General features: G+C 40.0%; 2 protein-coding genes and 1 non-coding gene across 7 annotated transcripts in view; 2 read left to right on the forward strand and 1 right to left on the reverse strand.

Annotated features, from left to right (window-relative positions):
• Positions 1–3,199: 3,199 nt before the first annotated feature.
• LOC127654066 (60S ribosomal protein L5) lies at positions 3,200–15,871 on the forward strand. The gene is made up of 8 exons (XM_052141037.1): positions 3,200–3,295; positions 3,754–3,823; positions 3,912–4,027; positions 4,357–4,491; positions 7,044–7,246; positions 13,881–14,058; positions 14,277–14,365; positions 15,709–15,871. The coding sequence occupies exons 1-8, from the start codon at positions 3,293–3,295 to the stop codon at positions 15,803–15,805; spliced, it is 891 nt and encodes a 296-aa protein (XP_051996997.1). The 5' UTR covers positions 3,200–3,292; the 3' UTR covers positions 15,806–15,871.
• Positions 7,326–7,422, forward strand: LOC127654500 (small nucleolar RNA SNORD21). Its single transcript, XR_007971938.1, has one exon. It is a non-coding gene; the product is annotated as a small nucleolar RNA SNORD21 (small nucleolar RNA).
• A 1,935-nt stretch (positions 15,872–17,806) lies between the features above and the next one.
• The window catches only part of LOC127654063 (divergent protein kinase domain 1A-like), a 46,552-nt gene continuing 40,544 nt past the window's right edge, over positions 17,807–23,814 (reverse strand). For all 5 annotated transcript variants that reach the window (XM_052141031.1, XM_052141032.1, XM_052141033.1 and 2 more), the window contains 4 exons: positions 22,909–23,043; positions 22,602–22,709; positions 21,400–21,576; positions 17,807–20,551 (listed from right to left, as the gene is read on the reverse strand). In XM_052141031.1, the coding sequence (XP_051996991.1) occupies positions 19,739–20,551; positions 21,400–21,576; positions 22,602–22,709; positions 22,909–23,043 (1,233 nt within the window). In that variant the 3' untranslated portion in view covers positions 17,807–19,738. The remainder of the gene's footprint in view (positions 20,552–21,399; positions 21,577–22,601; positions 22,710–22,908; positions 23,044–23,814) is intronic.

A 23,814-nucleotide genomic window follows, 5' to 3' on the forward strand; every position in this document is an offset into this window, starting at 1 on the left:
TTTTACTGGGGAAGTGTTACATGACAATAGGCACACGATCTACATTTTTGGGACATCCAGCCCGAACTGGGGAGGTATTTGGCACTGTTTGGACAGTATTGATATGTGGGAATGCGCACTTTAGTGCGGACATGTGAACCCTTAGTGACACAGGCAGAAAATGACTCTTTTCGTGATTTCTGTGTGTCGCCGTAAAAACGGCATTTGATTGCAGGTGAGCAAGTTTTATGACTGGCCCATTGACTGCTGTATAGACATTTCCAGCCGCCTGTAAGGGGACTGGGTAATGTTTTAGATGTTTGAGAGAGAGCGGTCCAGCTTTTGCGAGACACGTACTCTCTCTTTTTCTTCCTGTTGCTAGGAAGACTTACGAGGCTCCGTGTTCAGAGTGATTCTGGGCCGAGGACCTCGTTGCTCGTGCGGCTTTCTTCGGCCAGCAGAACGCGAGCGGCGTCGAGCGTCCTTTTCAGGTCTGCTCTTCGGCTGGGAGACAGGCGGCTCTGCCCTGGCTCGCTGCTGCTGCTGGGGCGGTTTCTGAGACGAGCTGGAGCGCTTGGGCAGGAAGTGATGCATAGCTTGCGAATCCTTCCGAGCCTCAGTGAAGCGCTCAGTGAATTCTCTCACCGCCGGTCCGAACAGGCCGCTTGGAGTGACAGGCGCGTCAAGAAATGGTGCCTTATCCGCGTCCTTCATCTCCGTTAGCGTTAGCCACAGATGGCGCTCAAGGACGGTCAAATTAGCCATGGCCCGGCCGATGGATTGGGCGGTGGCCTTTGTGGCTCGCAGGGCTATGTCCGTAGCGCTGCGCAGGTCCTTGAAAGCCTCGGGTTCAGGTCCAGACTCGTCCATGGTGCGGAGAAGTTTGGCCTGAAAAACTTGTAGGACCGCCATCGAATGCAGCACTGACGCAGCTTGGCCGGCGGTGGCGTATGCGCGACCGGCGAGAGCTGAGGTGGTTCTGCAGGGCTTCGAGGGGTGAGAAGCTCTGGCCTTCCATCCAGCGGTGGAGGGTGGGCATAGATGGTTGGCCACAGTCTCCTCGAGGGGCGGAGTTGCCTCGTAGCCTCTTTCTCTCGCGCCGTCCACTGAGGAGAGCGAGGAAGAAAAAGAAGGCTTTAGGCGAACAGAGTGCGGGGCTTTCCACGACTTTGTGAGCTCGTCGTGGACCTCAGGGAAGAAAGGAGAGGGTCTCTGTCAGGGGGCCTGCCGGCGCCCCTGCAGGAACCACTCGTCCAGTCGGCTGCGGGCGGGTTCTTCCGGGGAAGACCAGTCGAGCTTCCACGGCTTTTGACAGGATATGGACGATTTCCGAGTCCATGCTGGTGCCCGCGCTCGTGTCCGCTGATGTCGATGGCGCGGGGTCGAACAAGCCCGGATGCAGCGTCAAGAGAGAGGCTGTCATCCTTTCCATCGTCGTCCCCTGATGTGCCGAACGAGACGAGACCCACCGCTTTGTTGGAGGGGTGCAGGTCCGCTCTCGTGAAGTGGACTGGCGGCGGAGAGATTTCTGGTAGCGGCGATGTACGCATGGACTGAGCCGGCGTGACGTCACCGAAGTCGGCGTGCTCTGGCAGCCTCTGTGAGCAGCACTTTTTCTTGCGCGGCTCGAACGGAGGTGGCAGCACGGTGGAAGCCGGCTCGTTTACGGTGAAAACGGCAAAGCGAGCGCGCAGCTCGGCGAGGCCCAAGGAGTCGCATTCGGGGCATCCGTCCTGAATGAGTGCAGCTTCTGCGTGGTCCAGACCCAGGCAGCGAGTGCAGATGATGTGCCGATCTCCGTCGTGAAGAGGGCCTCTGCACGAGGCGCAGGCTGAAGGCATTTGAAACAACGCCTTGGAAAATCACTCTTTTACTTTTAAAAGCATCGCGGGGGCGTGCGCTTGCAGTAAAGGATATGCGATGCGCGCCGGATGGCGTAGCAGAAGGCTTCGAAGGCGGCTGAAGGCGCCGGCATCCTCTTAGCAGTCCCGCTGTAAGCTTGTCAACGGCGGCGAAAGACTCCAACAATCCGGAGGATCCAGCGAAGAGAAGGTCTTCGCTGAAGGAGATTAAATCTAAAGGAACTCGCATGACGGGGTGCCCATTATATAGCCTGCCTATGCTAATTTCGGCAGGCTCTGAGCGCTGGACGCGGTGCGCGCTCCATTGGTCGCGACGTTCAGAGTCGCCCCGTCATTGGTTTCGAGCAGTTGCCGCGGCACAGCCAATGACCGAGCTGCCTCGCTCATCGCTGTCTGCTGTGCAGCTGCAATGCGTTTTACATAAAGACTTCAATATTTCTCGAGAAACGGAGTTTTCCCATAGCGTAAGCTACTTACGCAATAGGAGAGACCTCTCGATAGGGAACCACGATGTCTATGGAAAGTCCCCATAAAACATGGAAACCCAACATCTGTGTGTGTGTGTGTGTGTGTGTGTGTGTGCGCGCGTGTGCACGTGTTCAGCACTTTAGATGTGTTATGGTCTCACCAATTCATTTTGGTGTGCGTGTGTTCTGCATTGTGGCTGACTGTTTCATTTTTTTACACAAATTTCAAAATAATTGGTTTGTTTTATAGTCTGACCAGTTAACCTTTGTGTGTGTGTGTGTGTGTGTGTGTGTGTGTGTGTGTGTGTGTGTGTGTGTTTTGCAGTCTTGATGTTTGTTAATCTCACCCCTTCATGTCTGTGTGTATTGTTTCTGCATTGTGGCTGTTTTTTTTGATTTTATATAATTATTTAAGCACAAATAAAAAATAAAGAAATCAGATTTTTAGTGTTTCCCATTTATGGCGGTCAATTTTGACCAGGAACAATATAAGTGTGACTTTTTTTTCTACAACTTAGAATGATCAAATCAACTTTTGTGTGTGTGTGTGTGTGTGTGTGTGTGTGTGTGTGTGTGTGTGTGTGTGTGTGTGTGTGTGTGTTTGGATATGAAATGGATGAAAAGTCACCAAGTCTTGTACCTGTCAGATAAAGAAAGCCAGTTTTACCTGTACTTCCATATGTTATGAAGTAAGAAAGACTTTCTTTGCACAAAGCGTTTTGAGCTGGACCTAGTAGCCTACTTGTCTTGATAAATCCACATTCTGTTGATTCACATGAATGTTTTTTCTCCAGACATATTTGTAGTTATACATCCACAGCAGCAGGAGTCGCCGTGATTTTCTCCTGACAGTGTAGCTGTGCCCCGCTGTCGGCTGTAATTACGGCGCATGCGCATATCAGTCTTTCTTTTCCCAGTGCAGCGGAGTCAAAACTGATCAATTTGACTCCAGGCTCCGGCTTTGGAGACTGAAAAGTCTACAAAATGGTCAGTACGGCGCCGCAATACATATATTAACATCTTACATAAAGGTTAATTGTCTATTTGGTGTCCTTGCGTTATACTGTGATGGTAGATAATAAAAGGATGGCATAAGATTTTGTCGGAGAGACAGAGTCAGGTATGAGTTTAAACGTGGCCTGATGGTTGATTTCAAGCCCTTCCCACATGAGTGTCAGAGAGAGATGCATACTGTAGTGAACGACTTCAACTTTACTGATGGTTCTCGGAAGCTTACGCGTTACTACTAATGCTCAAGGCGGTGTTAAACAGCTCTTCATTAATGACGAGCTTGATATGTTAAATGCTACATGCTATGCTTTCAGACATCAACATTCGATTGGAACCCTTTAAATCCTTAATGTTGCAGGAGAAATGCTAAGAGTTTCCTTCTGTGTTAAGGTGAAGCTAAAAGAATGAGTTTTAAACTACTGTGTTGTCTTTAGGGATTCGTTAAAGTAGTGAAGAATAAGGCCTACTTCAAGAGGTACCAGGTGAAGTTCAGGAGGAGGAGAGGTAAATCCAAAACTGTAAAAGCAACTAATTTGTTCAAGCCATTCAGACAGGTCAGATATTGATTGGCTTTTTGCATTTTGCCTCCCAGAGGGAAAAACTGATTACTTCGCCCGCAAGCGTCTGGTCATTCAAGACAAGAACAAGTACAACACACCCAAGTACAGGATGATCGTCCGCTTCTCCAACAGGGACATAATCTGCCAGGTGGGTATAAAGCTGCTGATCATTTGCCCCATGACCAGAGTGTTAATCCAGGAACTGCCAAACATCAGTACAAAATATGATGGGATAAAGTGTTTCCCACCTGACCAATGGCTAAATTTGTTTGTATTTACATATTGATGCTTGACTGAGAGCATTAATGCTGGTATGCATGTGTTAATTTTTGTTTTTAACAAACATAAGTTTGTTAGTGTGTTTGTGGCAAGTTAATTATGAGTTTTTTGTCATTGTCAGTTATCTAGCTCTTTAGGTTTTGGTTCTTAGTTGTCTTTTGTGCAGGCAAGAGTGATTGGGATGTTTTTGTTTTTCAGATCGCCTATGCCAAGATTGAGGGTGACATGATTGTGTGTGCGGCCTATTCCCATGAGCTGCCCAAGTATGGCATCAGTGTGGGTTTGACAAACTATGCGGCTGCCTACAGCACTGGGCTGCTGCTCGCCCGCAGGGTGAGTCTCACTCCCACTAGGCCTGTCACGATAACTACTTTTGTTGGACGATTCATTGTCAAATAAATCATTGCGATAAACTATATTGTCATTTTAAGACCATTTTATGCCACTTATATAATAATATAATAGTATAATAAAGCAATTACACCCTTTTGAAAGAGCAAAGAACTTTTAATTAAGAATATTCAGACATAATATTTTTTTTATTAAATAGAGAAGGCCCATCTCCAACTGCGGTTTTTGTTCCCAGCTCAGAAAACTGGATGGGATGGTTATGTCTAAGCTTTTGGATAAGTTGTGTTGCTACTGTTTTTAAACAAAGTCGGCATACCGGCTCATTCATGTTAATGGACTCTACTCTTTAATTTGGCTTAAAGCTAAAATGTTCCCACACCAGAGCTGTGGATTGCGGCTTTGAAACCAAGTCCATTTGGACTTATTCTTCCAAACTTTCTGGCTGGAATGATGCAGTCACGGGAAAACACTTCGGACATGTAAATTGGTCATTCACTTCTCAGAGTAAAAAAGTTACTTGTCTGGAGACAAAAACAAAATTAATGACATAAGAAAGAAAAAAGCCTCTGTCATCATCATTTACACCCATTAGGTTTTAAGAACACTGCAGAAAGATGGTACATTATTACTAATCCTCAAGCCTGAATTTCTTCCTTCTGATGAACACTTTATTAGATTTTTGGCAGAATGATAGTCACCATTCACTGTCACTGCCCCCCTGTATCGAGACAAACTAAAATTCTCACTAACATCTTTTGAGTTCCACGGAAGATAGAAGGTCAGACAGGTTTGGAGCAGCATGAAGACGAGTACTGATGTCACAATTTTTGGTAACTCTTTACAATAAGGTTCAGTAACGTTAGATAATGCATTAGCTATCATGAACTAACATTGAACATTGTTTTAACTAAGATGAATAAATGCTGTAATGTTAGTTACTAAAAAAAACATTAACAATTGGAACCGTGAATTTTCATTTTTGTGTGAATCATCTCTTTGAAAGTACAAGTCAGTTCTCACCAGTTGCATTAAAACAGCTGTTTAATATTGACAAAATGCATTGAAATGTTAACTGATATAATCCTGAGGGAACCTTGCCACTAATTCAGTTACGTTGTATATTCAAAACTGATATGCATATTAAAGATAATGTTTTAATTGTGTGTAATTAATGTTATAGTGTTAATATTATTATTTATATTATTATATATTTATAAAAACTTACTGATTCAAATAACTGAGAAAATACCTCGGTAACATACAATAGATGGAGCTCTAGAAAGATGAAAGCTGTAACAGGTGCATAATTCTATTTTAAATGATTCTCTTCTCTCTAAAGATAGTTTATTACACAAAGCATTTTTGCAGTTTCTGCCTTTCTTGCTGTGTTATGAAGGAACACCACCAATGTTGCATGCTTGTGGTGAAGACAGCTTTGTTGATAAATAGGAGCAATAGTTTCATCGAATTGCTTTCTTATAGAGACATGGTACAACACAATTTGCATATCCAAATAACAGGTTTATATATGTAAAATCTAAAGTTAAGCAGATATGCGCACCGCTCGCACAGGCAGGCTGCTGAATGCTGCACCAGGAGTGAAGGCGAGAGAGGTCGATGCAATAGAGGGAGTTCCTAGTATTTCGATATTTAATAAAATTGTTTTCAATCCTGTGCTACTGAGCAAACATTCGTTATTGAGAATTTAATTGGGCTACTTGTCCGGTTGGGGAAGTAAAATCTCTAACTTGTCCGTTGAAAATGTCCACTTGTCCCGGACAAGCGTTGATGTTGAGTCCTGTAGTAAAATACCTATTAGCCTTGAGTAACACGTAATCTTCACTTGAGCACAGACGCAGCACGACTGGCTAAAATGTTGGTAACATTTATTTCTTATGTAAACAAACACGTATGTAAACACAATGGGCAATATCGAGGTCATGTCCATATATCATACGATTAGTCGATAACAGTTATCGTGACAGGCCTAACTCCCACCACTTATCATTTGACTTGTTTCCTTTTGAAACACATTTATAAAACTTGACATTGCAGATCGATCTCATCAAGAGATAATTTGCAGAGTGTTTGTATCTCAAAGAAGTTAACATGAATTCTCTAGTCATCACATTTTCTGTATTCCTCTACATATACTCTAAACATCTTTCCTTTATCGGTGCAAGGTCATAATTGACATATGCATAAACTGACTGTTCACTTGCCTAGTATATACCACCCCATGACATGTGCCATTGTAATGAGATAATATATGTTATATATATATTTTAACATTTTGGCCAATCATTGAATGTCAGTGCGTCTCTGTATGTTGATTTGGCAGTCAACCATACACATTTTAAGTTTAAATGTGATTGGATGAATCTGTTTTGGACCCTGTTTACACTTGTATTTAGTGCTGTCCACTTGTAACCCAAGCACCTGAGACAGATGTGAAAACCTGAAGTATACAGGGCCTTTGGCCATTCTGGTATTCCATGTGACCGCTGTTGTTATCCCTATGTGCAACCTTCCAGCTGCTGAACAAATTTGGACTTGACAAGGTGTACGAAGGTCAGGTGGAGGTCACCGGGGATGAGTTTAATGTGGAGAGCATTGATGGACAGCCAGGAGCTTTCACCTGCTACCTGGATGCAGGCCTTGCCAGAACCACCACTGGCAACAAGGTGTTTGGAGCCCTGAAGGGAGCGGTGGATGGAGGTCTCTCCATTCCTCACAGGTAAATCTCTCCGTACTGTCCCCTGAATGTTCCTGACATTTTAGATTGGTGCTCTGGGGTATGTTGCATGTATTTGTCTGCTTGATGATGATACCTCTTGAGACTGAGCAATTTGTAGTTGGTCCTTCATTTGCTCAACTGATGTGATTGCGTTTCAAGACGGGGCTGAGAGCAACCTTTAAAGCTATGAAATTGTGCATGAACTTTTCATTAATAGGGATTATTTTAAAACAATATTGAAGTTGCAAATCTTCTTTTTGATTTGATTAATGTTGCAATGCCCATTTCTCTCTAGGCTTTTCAGTGATTATGCCCCGTTTACTCCTGGTATTGAGATGCATTTTGGGTGATCCGATCACAAGAGGTCAGCACTAAATACAGGTGTTTACGGGGTCCAAAATGTTTTGTGATTGGATCACAAAAAACACAAATGGAGGTTGTCAAAAATGTATGTAACCGCATGCAATGTTCCCTCTAACCTTAGTTTTTGCTGAGCAAATCCTATTTCTATTGGGTAGAACCTGAGCAGAATATATATATATATATATATATATATATATATATATATATATATATATATGTAATGTGTGTAGGTGTGCATGTATATATATATATATATATATATATATATATATATATGCAATATCACACGAGCAAGAGCGCGATATGGCCACTGATGCAGGGCCATATAGCACGATTGTGAGTGTGATATTGCTTATATAAAACAGTTCAATGAACAAGAACATTTAAAAAAAAAAAAAAATGTAAATAAGGAAAAACAGAGTACGGTCATACAAACGCATTTGTATTTGGAACTACTTTCTTACGTGACAGATCAGAATCTGCTATTGCTGGTTCAAAGCAAATGATACGTCCCAGCCCCCATTAGTAATTAAAAAAAGTTCGCTTCAGAAATAGTATCACGGCTTGTGCGGTTTCTAACAAGTCATTGGATAAACAAGGATAGCTGGATGGATGTGTGTGTGTTAGAGGTCGACCGATTAATCGGCCGGCCGATAAATCGGCCGATTTTTTTGAATTTTTTACATAATCGGCATCGGCCAATATCCACGCATATCAAGCCGATTATTAGGCAGGCGCATCTGTGGGCAGCCTAGTGTTGTTGTGGAACACGTGTTCGACGCACACTGCCCCTAGAGTCATTTTCCAGCAGAGTGAGCAGACCTCAAGGAAGGAGCTAAGTTCCTTGGAGAAAACAGTAAGGATTAAATTTGTATAACTACTTTAGATTTAATTAAAAACTTTTGATATGTTACTGCCAACTTCAAGAAAAAACGTGACAAACGCGATAGTTGACATGACGTTCGGCTACTTTGGATATTGATAGCGTAGTTGAAGTTGCATTATCACAGCAGAAGGGTTGCTATCATGTCAAAATAAGCAAGAATTTTGCAGTTACAGACAGTGAATCTGAGACTTTTATTTGTTCTGTTTGTGTGTCTTATATTTGAGAGGGTTGTCACTCAATGCAGATAAATAAGTAATAAAAATATACCAACGCACTATAGGCTAGTGAAGGACTGGCTTTGGTAAGCTCGGACGTTATCGGTTCTGCTGTCGGTACTGGAGAAATTAAGAAAATACATTCTTTATTGCTATAAAGAGAAAGTTATTTTATCTCGCCAGCCATTTCTATGTATAATAATAATATGAAACCATTTGTCTGTGATGCAATTTAGCTATTCGCAGTCAGAGAGAGAGAGAGAGAACTCGCTCACGCGGTGCCACAGCGAGCACAAAACGAGCCCAACACGAGCACAGCTTAATGAGTGACAGAACTAAACATTCAAACGTAGCCTGGTTTAGATCTGTGATTATTAGTCTGATTTTATTTTAGATTTCGCCTTCCAAAGATTATAAAAAGAATATTTATACATAAGCCGCCTTCTGTCTAGCACAACTTCCTTCCCTTCACAGCGGTGCACTGACATTTCTCCCTAAAACTCAAACTTAATGTCAGAATCAGCACGATCGGTGATTGTTGTAAAATGCTACTGTTGCTAAATTGCGGGACGCATTTAATAATAAAAAGAGCGCAAGAGATACCGTTCCCAAAGCGGCGCGCGCTCCGAAACACACCGCAAAGAGACAAGCAAAGTATAGGCTATTTTGGGTTTCATGCGTCTAAACGATCAACTATACACAAAAATATGTCAAAACGACCGGCTTGGAGATTCACTTAAACACAGTTTATGTCTAAAATGGACGTAGTTATGGAAGTAGTTGGGAGAAAATATGCTGCATCAGGAGTCTATTAGATCTGAACTCGGTATTAAAGGGGAAGCGGTCTAATGAAAATGTTGACGATTGAGCCATTACTGCGAATCAAACAACAAAAGGCAAAGAGAAAATCACTTACAGCTCTTGAATGAATAACTTCTGCATTAATCTATCTATGATAAACTGCAGTGTTATTTTACAATTGATTACTTTATTAGATTTCTTTTTAGACCACACCTGAACAGTAATGTTAGTAGACCTTCCTGAAATTAAATCACTGTGCCTATATAACGCTTATATTTGTGTTTATATATATATATATATATATATATATATATATATATATATATATATATATATATATATATATATATATATACAAAAAGAACCGATAAGAATACCGTTAAAGTACCGGATCGATAAGCAGTATCTTTAAGATAGTAATACCATTAAAACCTTAACGATACCCATCCCTAGTTATGCCTGTGCTTCTCTTGGATGCTCTGAATATTGGATTACGTGTCTGGATTGCCCCTTAATTAAAGCTGCATTTGGATCTCAACCTTCGTGTCTCGGAGCAGTTCGTAACACCTGCTTTGTTTATTTAATATATTTGTTATACATTATTTATACAATGTTTTTACATTATACATTTTTAATTTTAAGTGTACAAGTGCAGATTGGTCAAGTGTTCAATAAATGTATTTGTTGAGAAATTTTGTCTATCTTAAGTAATTATTTGTGTTACATTTTATCTTTCAAATAAAAGGTTCAAATAAGAGGTTAAAAACAAGCACATATCGGCCAAATATCGGCCAAAATAAATCGGCAGCATTAATCGACCATCGGCCGACCCGGATTTCAAAAGATCGGCATCGGCCTGAAAAAACCAATATCGGTCGACCTCTAGTGTGTGTGTGTGTGTGTGTGTGTGTGTGTGTGTGTGTGTGTGTGAGTGAGTGAGAGAGAGAGATGGAGCGTGTGCGATCACCTGTTGCCACACCCAATCAGAGATGTTGTCAGCATTCTCAGTGGAAAATAGTCATCCAAGCGAGGGTATTCCCATCTATTTCGCTGTAGCTGGTGCGCAAGAGTCATTCGCTTTTGAAACATCGATGTCCTCCGCCATTTTAAACAGTATGTATCCAATGTGGAAACTCTGATAAAAGGTAAGGACATGAGTTCTGTAATAAATCAGTCTGTTGTGTCTCTAAGCAGGAGCCTTAACTCTTTCCCCGCCAAACACAGAATTTTCCGTGTTTTATGAAAAAACGCTTCCCCGCCAAACACGGAATTTTCCGTGTTTTAGGTGTTATACGGTAAGGAAGACCCCTCCGCATGTTTTGAAAGAGTACGCAACTCTTTGATCAAAGAAACAGACTGCGATCGTCTCAAACATGAAGAAGTGGAGTATTGAGAAGCTCAAAATATCAGACATAAACATGCCTTTTTATCAGCTTTTTGTCTGAAATGTTGTTTTTTGACAAAACCGACCTCTGTTCAAGTCGCAATAAAAAAAGAACAAATGAAGATAAAATAAAATCGTTTTTTTTTTTTGCCTAAAAGCAGAGGCTCAGGTATATAGCATCTTCATATATTCATGGAAGAAAATATTCTGCGGGCCATTAAAGTTTAGCGAAAATCGTCAAAAACCCTGGCGGTGGCTGGCAACTTTTTTTTTAAAAACGCTGGCGGGGAAAGAGTTAATCCTGAAGTTGTCCGTTTAAAGCTTTTTCCTTTCTTTGGAAATGTATTAGTAATGTGAGCGATCACGGAGCGTTGTTTATGTAAACGATGACTAATGGATTCACTTTACATCACCAGCTGGCTCACATTACACACAAAAATGATCTTTTGCCACCACTTGCTGGCTAACATATGTAATTTCAAAAATAAAGACAGTAACTCCTAACAGATATGCTCTACTCATACACTTAAGTTTAGATCAGCATGAACACAAGCGGAGTGATGCACACAGTGAAGCGAGTGTTGAGTGTTGCTCATCCAATCAGATTCGAGGACCTGAACTAACTTGTGTGTGTGTATATGTGTGTATATATATATATCTATATATATATCTCAGCAAAAAATAAACATCCTCTTACTTTCAACTGCTATTATTTTCAGCAAACTTAACATTTGTAAATATTTGTATGAACATAAAAAGATTCAACAACTAAGACATAAACTGAACAAGTTTCACATACATGTGTCTAACGTCCTGAACAAAGGGGGAGGGGGGGTCAAAAGTAAAGTAATTATCTGGTGTGGCCACCAGTTGCATTAGGTACTGCAGTGCATCTCCTCATGGACTGCACCAGATTTGCTAGTTCTTGCTGTGAAATGTTACCCCACACTTCCATCAAGGCACTTGCAAGTTCCTGGACAGTCTTGGGTGGGGAATGGTCGCAGACGTGATCAATGGTATTGAGATCTGGGCTCTTCGATGACCATGGCAGAACACTGACATTCCTGACAAAACAGCAATTCATCAGTGAAGAGCACTTTGTGCCAGTCCCGTTTAGTCCAGCGAAGGTGGGTTTGAGCCCATATGCCACGTTGTTGCCGGTGATATCTGGTACGAACCTGCCTTACAACAGGCCTACGAGCCCTCAGTCCAGCCTCTCTCAGCCTATTGCGGACAGTCTGAGAATTGATGGAGGATTTGTGCATTCCTGGTGTAACTCGGGCAGTTGTTGTTGCCGCCATCCTGTACCTGTCTCGCAGGTGTGATATTCAGATGTACCGATTTTTTTTGTTACACGTGGTCTGCCACTGCAAGGACGATCAGCTGTCCTTTCTGTCTGCCTGTAGTACTGTCTTAGGCGTCTCACAGTATGAACATTACAATTTATTGCCCTGGCCACGTTTGCCGTCCTCCATGCAACATGCCTAAGACACATTCACGCAGATGAGCATGGACCCTTTCGTTTGGTGTTTTTCAGAGTTAGTATAAAGGTCTTTTTAGAGTCAAGTTTTTATAACTGTAACCTAAATTGCCTACCGTCTGTGAGCTGTTAGTGTCTTAAAGACCATTCCACAGTTGCATGTTCATTAATTGTTTATGGTTCATTGAACAAGCATGGAAAACATTGTTTAAACACTTCACAATAAAGATCCGGAAAGTTATTTGGATTTTTACAAAATTATCTTTAAAATACAGTGTCCTGAAAAGGGGACATTTATTTTTTGCTGTGTGTGTGTATAAATAAATTATTATTCAGGTAAGTAGTCATAATAAACCAAGAATATTGTATGGTTTTAATTACAAATAAAGAGCAGTAAGTGGCTTTCCTTTCAATCTAATTTTTTTATTAACATTAATGTGTTTACACTGCAAAGTCTTATGCACAGATCCGATATTTTGACACACCTGATTTGTTACTTCTGTTTGCGGTCATGTAAGATGTAAGAAAATGTTTGTTCATCTCATGTTGGACCGGCATTGGCCATGAAGCACATTTCACTGTTCAGGCACGCAGCCGCATTTCCAAGTTCAGCAATAGCGATGGCTCACACTAAATGCCATATGTGTACATGTCATGACTCATTAATGGAAAAAAAAATTATCAAAATATTAACATTGATATGGACTCCAGTTGAAACACAGAGCATGCATTTAGCTCTGATTCAGAAAAAATCCCTAGGTTTTCCCACACCCTTGAGTCCGCCATCTGCATGGGTGTTTTTTTTTTTTCCATCTCAGAGGGAGCAAATCAGAAGTGCAGGGCCATGCATGTGCTTAGATTTGATGGAACATTGACCATATGTGACTACTAATCCATCTGAAGCACCACCCTCACCTGTCAATCAAACACTGTGCTAACAAAAGAGTTTTAAACTTTGACGGTTACATGCAGCTTTAAATGGAAATAACGGTCCTATTGGGAAAAACGTGAAAAGTCACAAACGTATACCTGTGCAAGAACTTCACTGAACTTCAGTGTTAAGAAGCATTTGAGCAAACAGGTGTAAATGGTGATGTCTCGCCTGATCACATGTGATCAGATCACCTGAGAAGCATCTGAATACCAGGTGTAAACAGGGTCTGTATGTCTTAATTCAGAGCAGGGATGCAAACTACTCTCCTTTTTAGCTAGTCTCCTTTTTTAAGCTACTGCCTTATTAGTTTAATAAAATTATCAATCACTTGAAAGGTGTACTTAAAGCTTTAACACTTAAAGCTTTAAATACAATAAACAAATCAACTGAAAACACCCCTGGAACACCTGCTATGACTTAACTCACTTTTGTCATCTTTCGTGAGTTTTCATCCCTGTCAAAGTGTATTAAAACCTGTTTTTTGTTTTTTCTAAAAACCAGCCAGGTTTGAAATGCTTGTAAATTTACATTTAAAATGTCCACCATAAAGTTTCTGATCTTCCATTCCTAGCACCAAGCGTTTCCCTGGCTACGACTCTGAGAGCAAGGAGTTCAACGCAGAGGTCCACCGCAAACACATTCTGGGCCTGAACGTCTCGGAATACATGAGATACTTGATGGAGGAGGACGAGGATGCCTACAAGAAACAGTTCTCCCGCTTCATCAAAAATGGCGTTACCCCTGATTCAGTATGTTCTCTAACTCGATAGATTGAGATATTGAACCGATTTTGTTGAATGTTGGACTTGAATTGATTATCTTGATGCATGATCGGTAACTCCATGACTGTTTCCTTCTCATCCCATTTACTAGGGCCAATTCAAGTCTTAATATTAATAAAAGTGGCTGTTGTAAACGTTACTGTTTATGAATTTTATGATATGTTTAATGTGTGTGTCTTCTTCAGATGGAGGAAATGTACAAAAAGGCACATGCAACCATCCGGGAGAACCCAGTGCACGAAAAGAAGCCCAAGCGGGAAGTCAAGAAGAAGAGGTACAGGTGTTTTCGTTGGTTATGTGTCGTCTTGCTCGGTGTCTTGAGCTCTCTGGTGATATTCATGAACACACCACAGCTTCACAGTTCTGTTATGTGCTTGCTTAGGTCTTTTAGACTTTTCAGATATCTAGATGTGATATTAATGTTCTGCTGCTTGATGATAATACCCTTTCAGACTGCGCAAATTGTAGTTGGTCCTTCATTTGCACAGTTGATGCAAGCATATTTCAAGACGGGGCTGAGAGCAGCTTTGGTTAATATGTTAATGTCAGACCAATTGGAGATTGTTTAAACATTCACAAACCATTTTATGCTGGAACTGGTAAATAAGGCTAAAACCTTAGTGAAAAGGCAAAGAATATTAATGATTTATGCATGGAACCCAGTCAATCTTCTGTAGTTTGGTCTGAAACGTAACCCTCTCCTACTGCATGGTTCATTTCCTACCTTAAGTGACGCACTGAAATGGATACTGACTAATAATAAACAGCTTGTTGTGGCTGAATTTTACGATTTGCTTTTTAACCCTTTTTCAACTGCGGTGGCTAGCAAATTCAATAAAAACCACTCATTTGACTTTTTAAAACTCTGAATGGAATTGCAAAAATAAAACATTTTCAAAACAGCTTTCCAAGTATGCCCCTCGCCCGCAGTTGTTTAAATGGTCATTGTCACGCCCCAACTCAACTTTGGTAGAGTAATGTTTATGGGGCGGGTTACTCAAAACAAACACAGGGTTTTTTTAATACTGCCATAGAAACCCAGTGTTTACAGTTTGAGAAAATTTACCTATGAATGGCTTATAGTTGTCTGCATATTAAGGTTGGATAGAAGTATTTTAACAATGAAAAAGTTAAATCAGATTTAAATGGGTGTAATTTTAAAGCTTAGAAATTGAACTTTGCAATCCAAACAAACTCTTGACTACTGCCTTTTTAATTTGCTGATAAATTAGCCATTTTATCATTAATGAAATATGATCATAATCGTATTAGGAATGGGTTAAGACATTATGCAGATTGGGTTGTAATGTGTCATATTTGGAAAAGTCTCAGCTACTAGAATAATCGTCAATACGTGTACACATGCACAGCATGTAAGCATGTCCTCTAAAACTGATGCAAGAAAATATACTGTAACAAAATAACTGTACATCTTCGTCTAACCGATATATTTCCACTCGGCAATATCATTTACGTTTCCCAGTAATGAGTCCATAATGTCAACCTCTGCTTTCCTAATTTCATTAATTCCATATAAACTTAGTGATGTTGTGAAAAATGTATTTTCCTGGAAGAGATTGCTTGCTATTTGCTAAAATAGACTGGCTCCTTTAACAGGTGGAACCGTGCCAAGCTCACACTGGCTCAGAGAAAAGACCGCGTTGCCCAAAAGAAGGCCAGCTTCCTTCGGGCTCAAGCTGCAGAAGAGGACTAGAGCTTGATCCTTTTTGCCTCGTGTTTGTGCAGAAATACTTTGTTCTAATAAATATGTCAGAAAGGATTCTCGTCTTTGTCTGTTTTTATTGATTTAAAGCTGTTTATTTTTTCCAAACATCTACAGGTGAAACTCGAAAAATTAGAATATCGTGCAAAAGTTCATTAATTTCAGTAATTCAACTTAAAAGGTGAAACTAATATATTATATAGACTCATTAAAAGCAAAGTAAGATATTTCAAGCCTTTATTTGATATAATTTTGATGATTATGGCTTACAGCTTATGAAAACCCCAAATTCAGAATCTCAGAAAATTAGAATATTACATGAAATCAATAAAAAAAAGGATTTTAAATACAGAAATGTCGGCCCTTTGAAAAGTATAATCATGTACTCAGTACTTGGTTTGGGCCCCTTTTGCATTAATTACTGCCTCAATGTGGCGTGGCATGGATGCTATCAGCCTGTGGCACTGCTGAGGTGTTATGGAAGACCAAGATGCTTCAATAGCGGCCTTCAGCTCTTCTGGATTGTTTGGTCTCATGTCTCTCATCTTTCTCTTGGCAATGCCCCATAGATTCTCTATAGGGTTCAGGTCAGGTGAGTTTGCTGGCCAATCAAGCACAGTAATACCATGGTCATTGAACCAGGTTTTGGTACTTTTGGCAGTGTGGGCAGGTGCCAAGTCCTGCTGGAAAATGAAGTCAGCATCTCCATAAAGCTTGTCTGCTGAAGGAAGCATGAAGTGCTCTAAAATGTCCCGGTAGACGGCTGCGTTGACTCTGGACTTAAAGCACAGTGGACCAACACCAGCCGATGACATGGCTCCCCAAACCAACAGAGACTGTGGAAACTTCACACTGGACTTCAAGCATCTTGGATTGTGTGCCTCTCCATTCTTCCTCCAGACTCTGGGACCTTGGTTTCCAAATGAGATGCAAAATTTGCTCTCATCAGAAAAGAGGACTTTGGACCACTGAGCAACAGACCAGTTCTTTTTTTCTTTAGCCCAGGTAAGACGTTTGACATTTGAAGCCCATGTCCAGGACCCGCCTGTGTGTGGTGGCTCTTGATGCAGTAACTCCAGCCTCAGTCCACTCCTTGTGAAGCTCCCCACACATTTGAATGGCCTTTTCCTGACAATCCTCTCCAGGCTACGGTCAACCCTGCTGCTTGTGCACCTTTTTCTTCCACACTTTTCCCTTCCACTTAACTTTCTATTAATGTGCTTTGATACAGCACTTTGAGAACATCCAACTTCTTTTGCAATTACCTTTTGAGGCTTTCCCTCCTTGTGGAGGGTGTCAATGATGGTTTTCTGCACAACTGTCAGGTCAGCAGTCTTCCCCATGATTGTGAATTCAACTGAACCAGACTGAGAGACCATTTAAAGGCTCAGGAACCCTTTGCAGGTGTTTAGCTGATTAGAGTGTGACACTTTGAGCATACAATACTGAACCTTTTCACAATATTCAAATTTTCTGAGATTCTGAATTTGGGGTTTTCATAAGCTGTAAGCCATAATCATCAAAATTATAACAAATAAAGGCTTGAAATATCTTACTTTGCTTGTAATGAGTCTATATAATATATTAGTTTCACCTTTTAAGTTGAATTACTGAAATTAATGAACTTGCACGATATTCTAATTTTTCGAGTTTCACCTGTATGTAGCAATTAACAAGCAGCCCCATGCTTTGTATAGACATTATTTCAAATAGATTTTTAACGTGAATGAAACGAGGCTGTGAGGGTTAGACTTACATCTCTTTAATGGCACACACACCGTATAAAACTGTAAATAAAGCTCCCATCTGATTTTCCACAGCTCGTGTTGTCTGGAGTTTGTCTACTGAATGGTCTTGGAAAGTTTTAGTGTTGCCTTAAGGACAATCCAAAAACCCATTAAAATGCAGTACAGCCCATTGAAGAGACTGTACGTCCTTGCAGTCTTGTTATTCGGGTCAGAAATAAAAGATGGTGCTGCTGTGTGAATAAGGTCACAACGTGTGAATTTTTTTATTTGAGGTAACACCTGCCTTTTTGACTAGGGTGAAACATTAACATTGATAGAATTTGAAATGCCAAGATTCAGCTCTGCAACTGAATTCAAAACTACTGATTGAAACAAAGGATGCACAGAGTGTTAAATTGTAAAATTTACTTAAGGGCCCTTCATCCTACTTCATTTATATAACGGTACATGCGTATACAGATTTTAAAATAAAGGCAAAATGTAAAACCCATGAACTTGTGTGATAGAATATGACAGAGCTCTCAGGTCATCAACAGTGATCTTCAAGCATTTTCAGGTGTCTTAAAACAGCTATTCAAAATGCACTTTGATGACAGTATCAATTTTGATGAGCATTAAAGGTGCTGTAAATTTAAAGAATATTTAAAAGTATGCAAAACAAAATCCTACTCCCTTAAAGATATCAATTAAATAAGTGTCCTGAGATATCTCACTGGTCTCTGTGACAGTTGTAAACTTTGTTAACAGCAAACAAAAATGACACTTTTCACCTGTCGAATCATTTTGCTCGTGCTTATTTGAAGGGCACCCTTGTCAATTGAGGGTGCTATTGTGCCACTGTTGAATTTGTCAGCCACAGGAACAAACAATGCTGCTCCTTTGCTCAGTTTTGGCCTAAAAAGTATCTTTGGTGGGTGGGATTTTGTAATGAGGGGGCGTGGCTAATTCAACAGCTCAGTCATGTGAAAGATACATAAGTCTAGAATACTAAAATCTATTACAGCACCTTTACGTATATTAGTTAATAATCTTAGTTAAATTCAATATACATCTTTTATTTATCTAGAAATTGTTAACATTAATGCTTAATGTACACTATGGCCAAAATTTTGTGAACACAATATGTGCTTGATGAACATTTGATTTCAAAACCTTAGGCATCAATTTCCCCCTTTACTTAATAACAGCTTCCACTCTTTTGGGAAGGCTTTCCACTATACTGTATGTAGTAACATGGCTGCAGGGATTTGCTCTCATTCAGACACAAGGCTATCAGTGAGGTCAGGAACTGATGTTGGTCAATGGGGGCTGACTTACTGTTGCTGTTCCAGTTCACCCCAAAAGTGGTCAATGGGATCTGGGCTTTGTGCATGTGTCAATTTCTTCCATGCCAGACAAAGCAAACCATTCCTTTATGGACCTCACTTCGTTCATTTTTGTTCATTGTCATGCTGGAACTGAAAAGGTCTAGCCCCAAACAGTTGCCACAAATTTGGAAGCACACAAAGGCCAAGCCATAACATAAAGAAACATTCATATTTTTCTTTACTGGATTTAATGTAAAGAGTAACCGAATTAGAAAGGGGTGTCCGCATACTTTTGGGCATATAGTGTACTTGTCTGAACTAACAATGAACAATTTTTATGAATGAACATTAATCAAGATTAATAAATGCTTTTAAACATTGTTCATAGTTCACATTTACTATAGTTAACAAATAGAGACATTGTAAGGTGCTACCAAAATGACAAAATTGAGTGTCAGCTATATTACATTTTATCGTTATCAAAATGTGTTTTTAAACCCAATTTAGTCTGAACATTTTTGTAAATCCTGCAAATCATATCATTTCATTTTCTTCCTTTCTTAAACAGCAATCCAGAAGAAGAACAGCAATTTTGTACTTTCTCTTGGCAGTGGTGAACATGCATTAACAGAGGCAGTATTTCTCTGCAGCCTAAGCTGTAATAATTTGGGATTGACTCAAGACTGGGTAATGCAAGCAACAATGACTTTATGACCATAAAGTCTGTATTGGTATATTCTGCAACAAAGAATAATTAGATTCCAGGATTCTTGGTTATGAGTCACCTGATATCAGTCAGACCGTTCCAGTCCATTGTTTGTATACTATGTGTTCTGTATAGAATAGCAATAACTTAGTTCTGTGTTATATTAGGAGTCTTTAGTGTGGGATATCTTCTTCCAAAGCAAAGTTCTGAGGTTATTAATAATCAATGAATGCTCCATTTCCATCTGTTCAGTGGCACCCTTGAGAGCGATGCAGGCATACAGCTGTTTCTCCAATTCATCTTGTATGTTTGATGGTGCACCATAGAGAAGATAGTCCTTCAGTGTGCTACATACTTTGGCCAGATTTGGCTGTGTCACCTCTGTGGTGCAGCGGTGTTTTGTAAGGTCACAGGAAGTTAGGCAGTCCCTGCCATACACACAGTCACTGTCCTCTTCACACTGCCTTTCACGCATCACTTCCTGAAAAGCCGCTTCAGGGATGATGTTTCTTGCGTCTACCACCTTTATATCATAGTGCTCTGTGTAACCAAACCCTGCTGCATTAACGTCACACATAAGGAAACTTCCAAATGTTCCATGGAAGACATCCTCAACAAGCTCAAACAGGCCAATGGCTATCTTTGCTTTGCGCGGCCAAGAGGGGGTGACCCACTGGTCAATGCTGCGTCGCAGACTGGCTGGAATCCACAGCTCTACTATCCATGGTAGGCTGGCACCATAGAGTGGTACATAAGGCACCTTCTCAATCACATACATGTCTCCACAGTAGCCCAACAGTCTGGGAGTGTGCTCTCGATCCTGCAGCACAATGGACAGCAGGAATTCATTGAGCTGAAGTAAAGCCCAAGCTGAATGTGCTTCTGATAGGGAGATCTGACCATCCTTGTTGCTGTCAGCGACTCCAAGCACAAGGGTCACCATATCATGTAGGTTGGCTTGATCTCCTACTTTTACCTGCAATGGAAGATTTGTCATTGTAATGAGTTTGGAAGAGATGCACTTTAGTTTAGTGTGCAAAAAGATGTTATTTTGTTATAAAGTTCTTGCAGGCGTCTTATTTTTTTCTTCAACTGACAGCGCAGACACATTCATCTGGCATAAGTAATGCATAATTTACATTCATTTACAATTTTAAAAGGGTTATGTGTGGTTAAAATTAAAACATTTAGTGACAAAATGGCTACCAAGGCACTCGGTGCATATACAGTATACACATTTACATACTTAGACGATCCTGAGGAATTAATAAAAACTTAGGGCCTAACTACTTTAAAGGAATAATTCACCCAAAAATGAAGTCTCATCATTTACTCACCCTCATGCCATCCCAGAAGTTTAAGAAGTGAAAGAAAAGGACTTAATTATTGTTTTACACTCACAACTATCATATCACTTCTGAAGACAAGGATTTAACCAAAAGGAGTTGTATGGATTACTTTTATGCTAGCTTTAAGTCCTTTTTGGAGCTTCAATGTTTTGGTCACCATTCACCTGCATTTTGTGGACCAACAGAGCTTAGATATTCCTTTAAAAACCTTTGTGTTCAGCAGAAGAAAGAAAGTCATACACATCTGGTATAGCATGAGGGTGAGTAAATGATGAGAATTTATTTTAGTAAAATATCTACAGGTATTAGTAATATTTACAGTGACAGATTAGATTTAAAAAAAAAAAAAAAACATTTTAAGACTAAAAACATAAGGTCAGTTTGAAATTTTAGATGTTTCTTTAAGATTAACAGAGTGTTAAATGTACTGGCAAATGAATGAGTCCACATTGCAATGTGGTATGGGATTTGAGACCTTTAGATGGCTGAAGACCATCTCTTTGAACATCTCCACAGATGTCCCTTTGGTTGGCCTGTTAAAGAAGGCAGACTCTTTCCGGGGCTCTAATTCTACACCCAGGTCATAATGAGGAACCTCCTGCATGTGACACTTTATGATCCCTTCCATATCCCCCCAACTGCCAGAATATACCTAGAGAAAGAAGATGCCAGTGTGAGAGCAGTTATTTTATGAATTAAATACAAATGAAACATTGGAACTAAAATATTTAATTATTGTAAAGCATCTGCAAATAATTTCTATGCATTCAATACATTAAATTAAATTGCTGCATGACAATTTTTAGAGGTGCATATCTTTTGTGTTCATTAGCCAGTTCACAAAATACAATGTTATGCTTGATATGTAAGTAATTTAATGTAGACACACTACAGAAGGCATCATTACAATGATAAGCATTAACATAAGAAAACAATACGGAACTAGAACAATTTGGAACAGGCCAAACATCAACAATTGGAATTGCAAAAATAATGACGGTTTTAAAACAGGTTTCCTGAACCCTCTCCCCATCCAAGTCATTTGTATTTGTATAGCACTTTTCACAATACATATAGTTTCAAAGCAGTTTTTCAGAAAATCATACTATAATGTCTTAAATGTCCTGAAGCCCCTTGTGAACAGCTTCATTGAAAAACTTAACTGAAAGTCACGCCTTAATGTTTTTGACGTTAGGCCCCCAGTGGGCAAGCCAAAGGCAACTGTGGCAAGAAACAAAAACTCCATAACATGTTTAGTTAGTTGAGAGGGGAAAAAACTAATGGAGAAACCAGACTCAGCTGGAGGAGCCAGATCTCATGGCTTTACACCATGAACAACATAATGCCATCATCATCAAACTTCATAATACCTTATAATAGCTGTTTTATTCTACATCGTGTTCCCTCATGAGGGTTGCCATTTTAGAATCAAATGACCAGCTGAATACTACTCACTTGATCTCAGAAATCATCTTGTTATTGTAAACTTTCACTCTTGGATTAAATTAATCATGGCTAATTGTGAATTTCTACAATGGCACTTGTAACTGAAATCCATTGATTTTGGATTATGCTGCATCCACACCACTAGGTATCTCTGTAAGTCCAAGATGACACAAGCAAAAAGTTACTGAGTGCACCTTTAAAGAACAACAACAAAAGTCTAGTGTCTCAGACCTGATTGCTGGGTTTGGCAGAGAGACACTTCCCCAGGTAAAGAGTGCCCTTCTCGCACAAGCTGTTGCAGGCGGAGCCATCAATTAGTCCCTTCTGGAATTTATCACACTGGAGTAAAGACATGGAGATACACATACATCAAAATCTACACTGCATTATACATTTTTTCCATGACAGTAGTATAGAGATTGCCTGATCCATTTCTTTACTCAATATCTTCTACACTCACTCTCCTCTAGATGGCTCCCCTTTTCTCAGTTATGTTTAGGCATTTAAATCTAGTTAAGCAATGCAACTGAAAACTCACGATAAAGTTCTTGCACTCATGTCCTCGGCAGAGTTCTGTGTAAGATGAGTATTCCATATACACCACCCAGCTTCCCACGAAAACAGCCAGCCAGGAAAAGAAAAGGTACTTCATGTGTAGGTAGGAGAACCGGGCCTGCACACGAACAAACAAAGGAAAAACGTGAACACTTTATAATACGGTTCCATTCATTAACATTAGTAAATGCATTAGGTATCATGAACAAACAATTATTAATAATTTTTTAAAGCATTTATTCATCTTTGTTCATGTTAGATAAACAAAATACAATTGTTTTGTTCATTCATGTTAGTTCATAGTGCTAACAAATACAACAATGCTTGTTAACAAATACAACCTTTGATTTAAAATATGTATTAGTATATGTTGAAATGTACATTAACTAATTTTTCAGATAAGCATTTTTTTATTGATTCACATGCATGAACACTGTAAAACAAAACACATGCATCTTAACCCCCACTATTACCCCTCCCAATCCCACCCTGACTCCAACAACATCACAGTGGTCTCAAATGATATAGACATGCACAAAAAATAAATAGATACATAAACAAATAAAATAATATAATAATAATAATCACATATCCATAAATGACATATACCCGCCCCATTTCTCCACAAACATGTTGTACCTACACATTATTCTAAATGCCCCTTCCTCAAAGGCTGCCACCCTTCCCATCTCCGAGCACCACTCATGAAAAGAGGGTGCTCCATCCCTTAAAACCATTTGTCTGGTGATCATAACATTGGTAAGTACCCAATTTTTTATGTGTTTATTCCATATATTGATGACAGCCCCATTGCCTAAAATACAGAGTCTGGGGCAAAATGAAATTTGAGTGCCCAAAACGTCACACATAAAACTCTGAACCTTCAACC

Source organism: Xyrauchen texanus, chromosome 13 (assembly GCF_025860055.1).
Source record: "Xyrauchen texanus isolate HMW12.3.18 chromosome 13, RBS_HiC_50CHRs, whole genome shotgun sequence".
NCBI classification, from domain to species: domain Eukaryota; kingdom Metazoa; phylum Chordata; class Actinopteri; order Cypriniformes; family Catostomidae; genus Xyrauchen; species Xyrauchen texanus.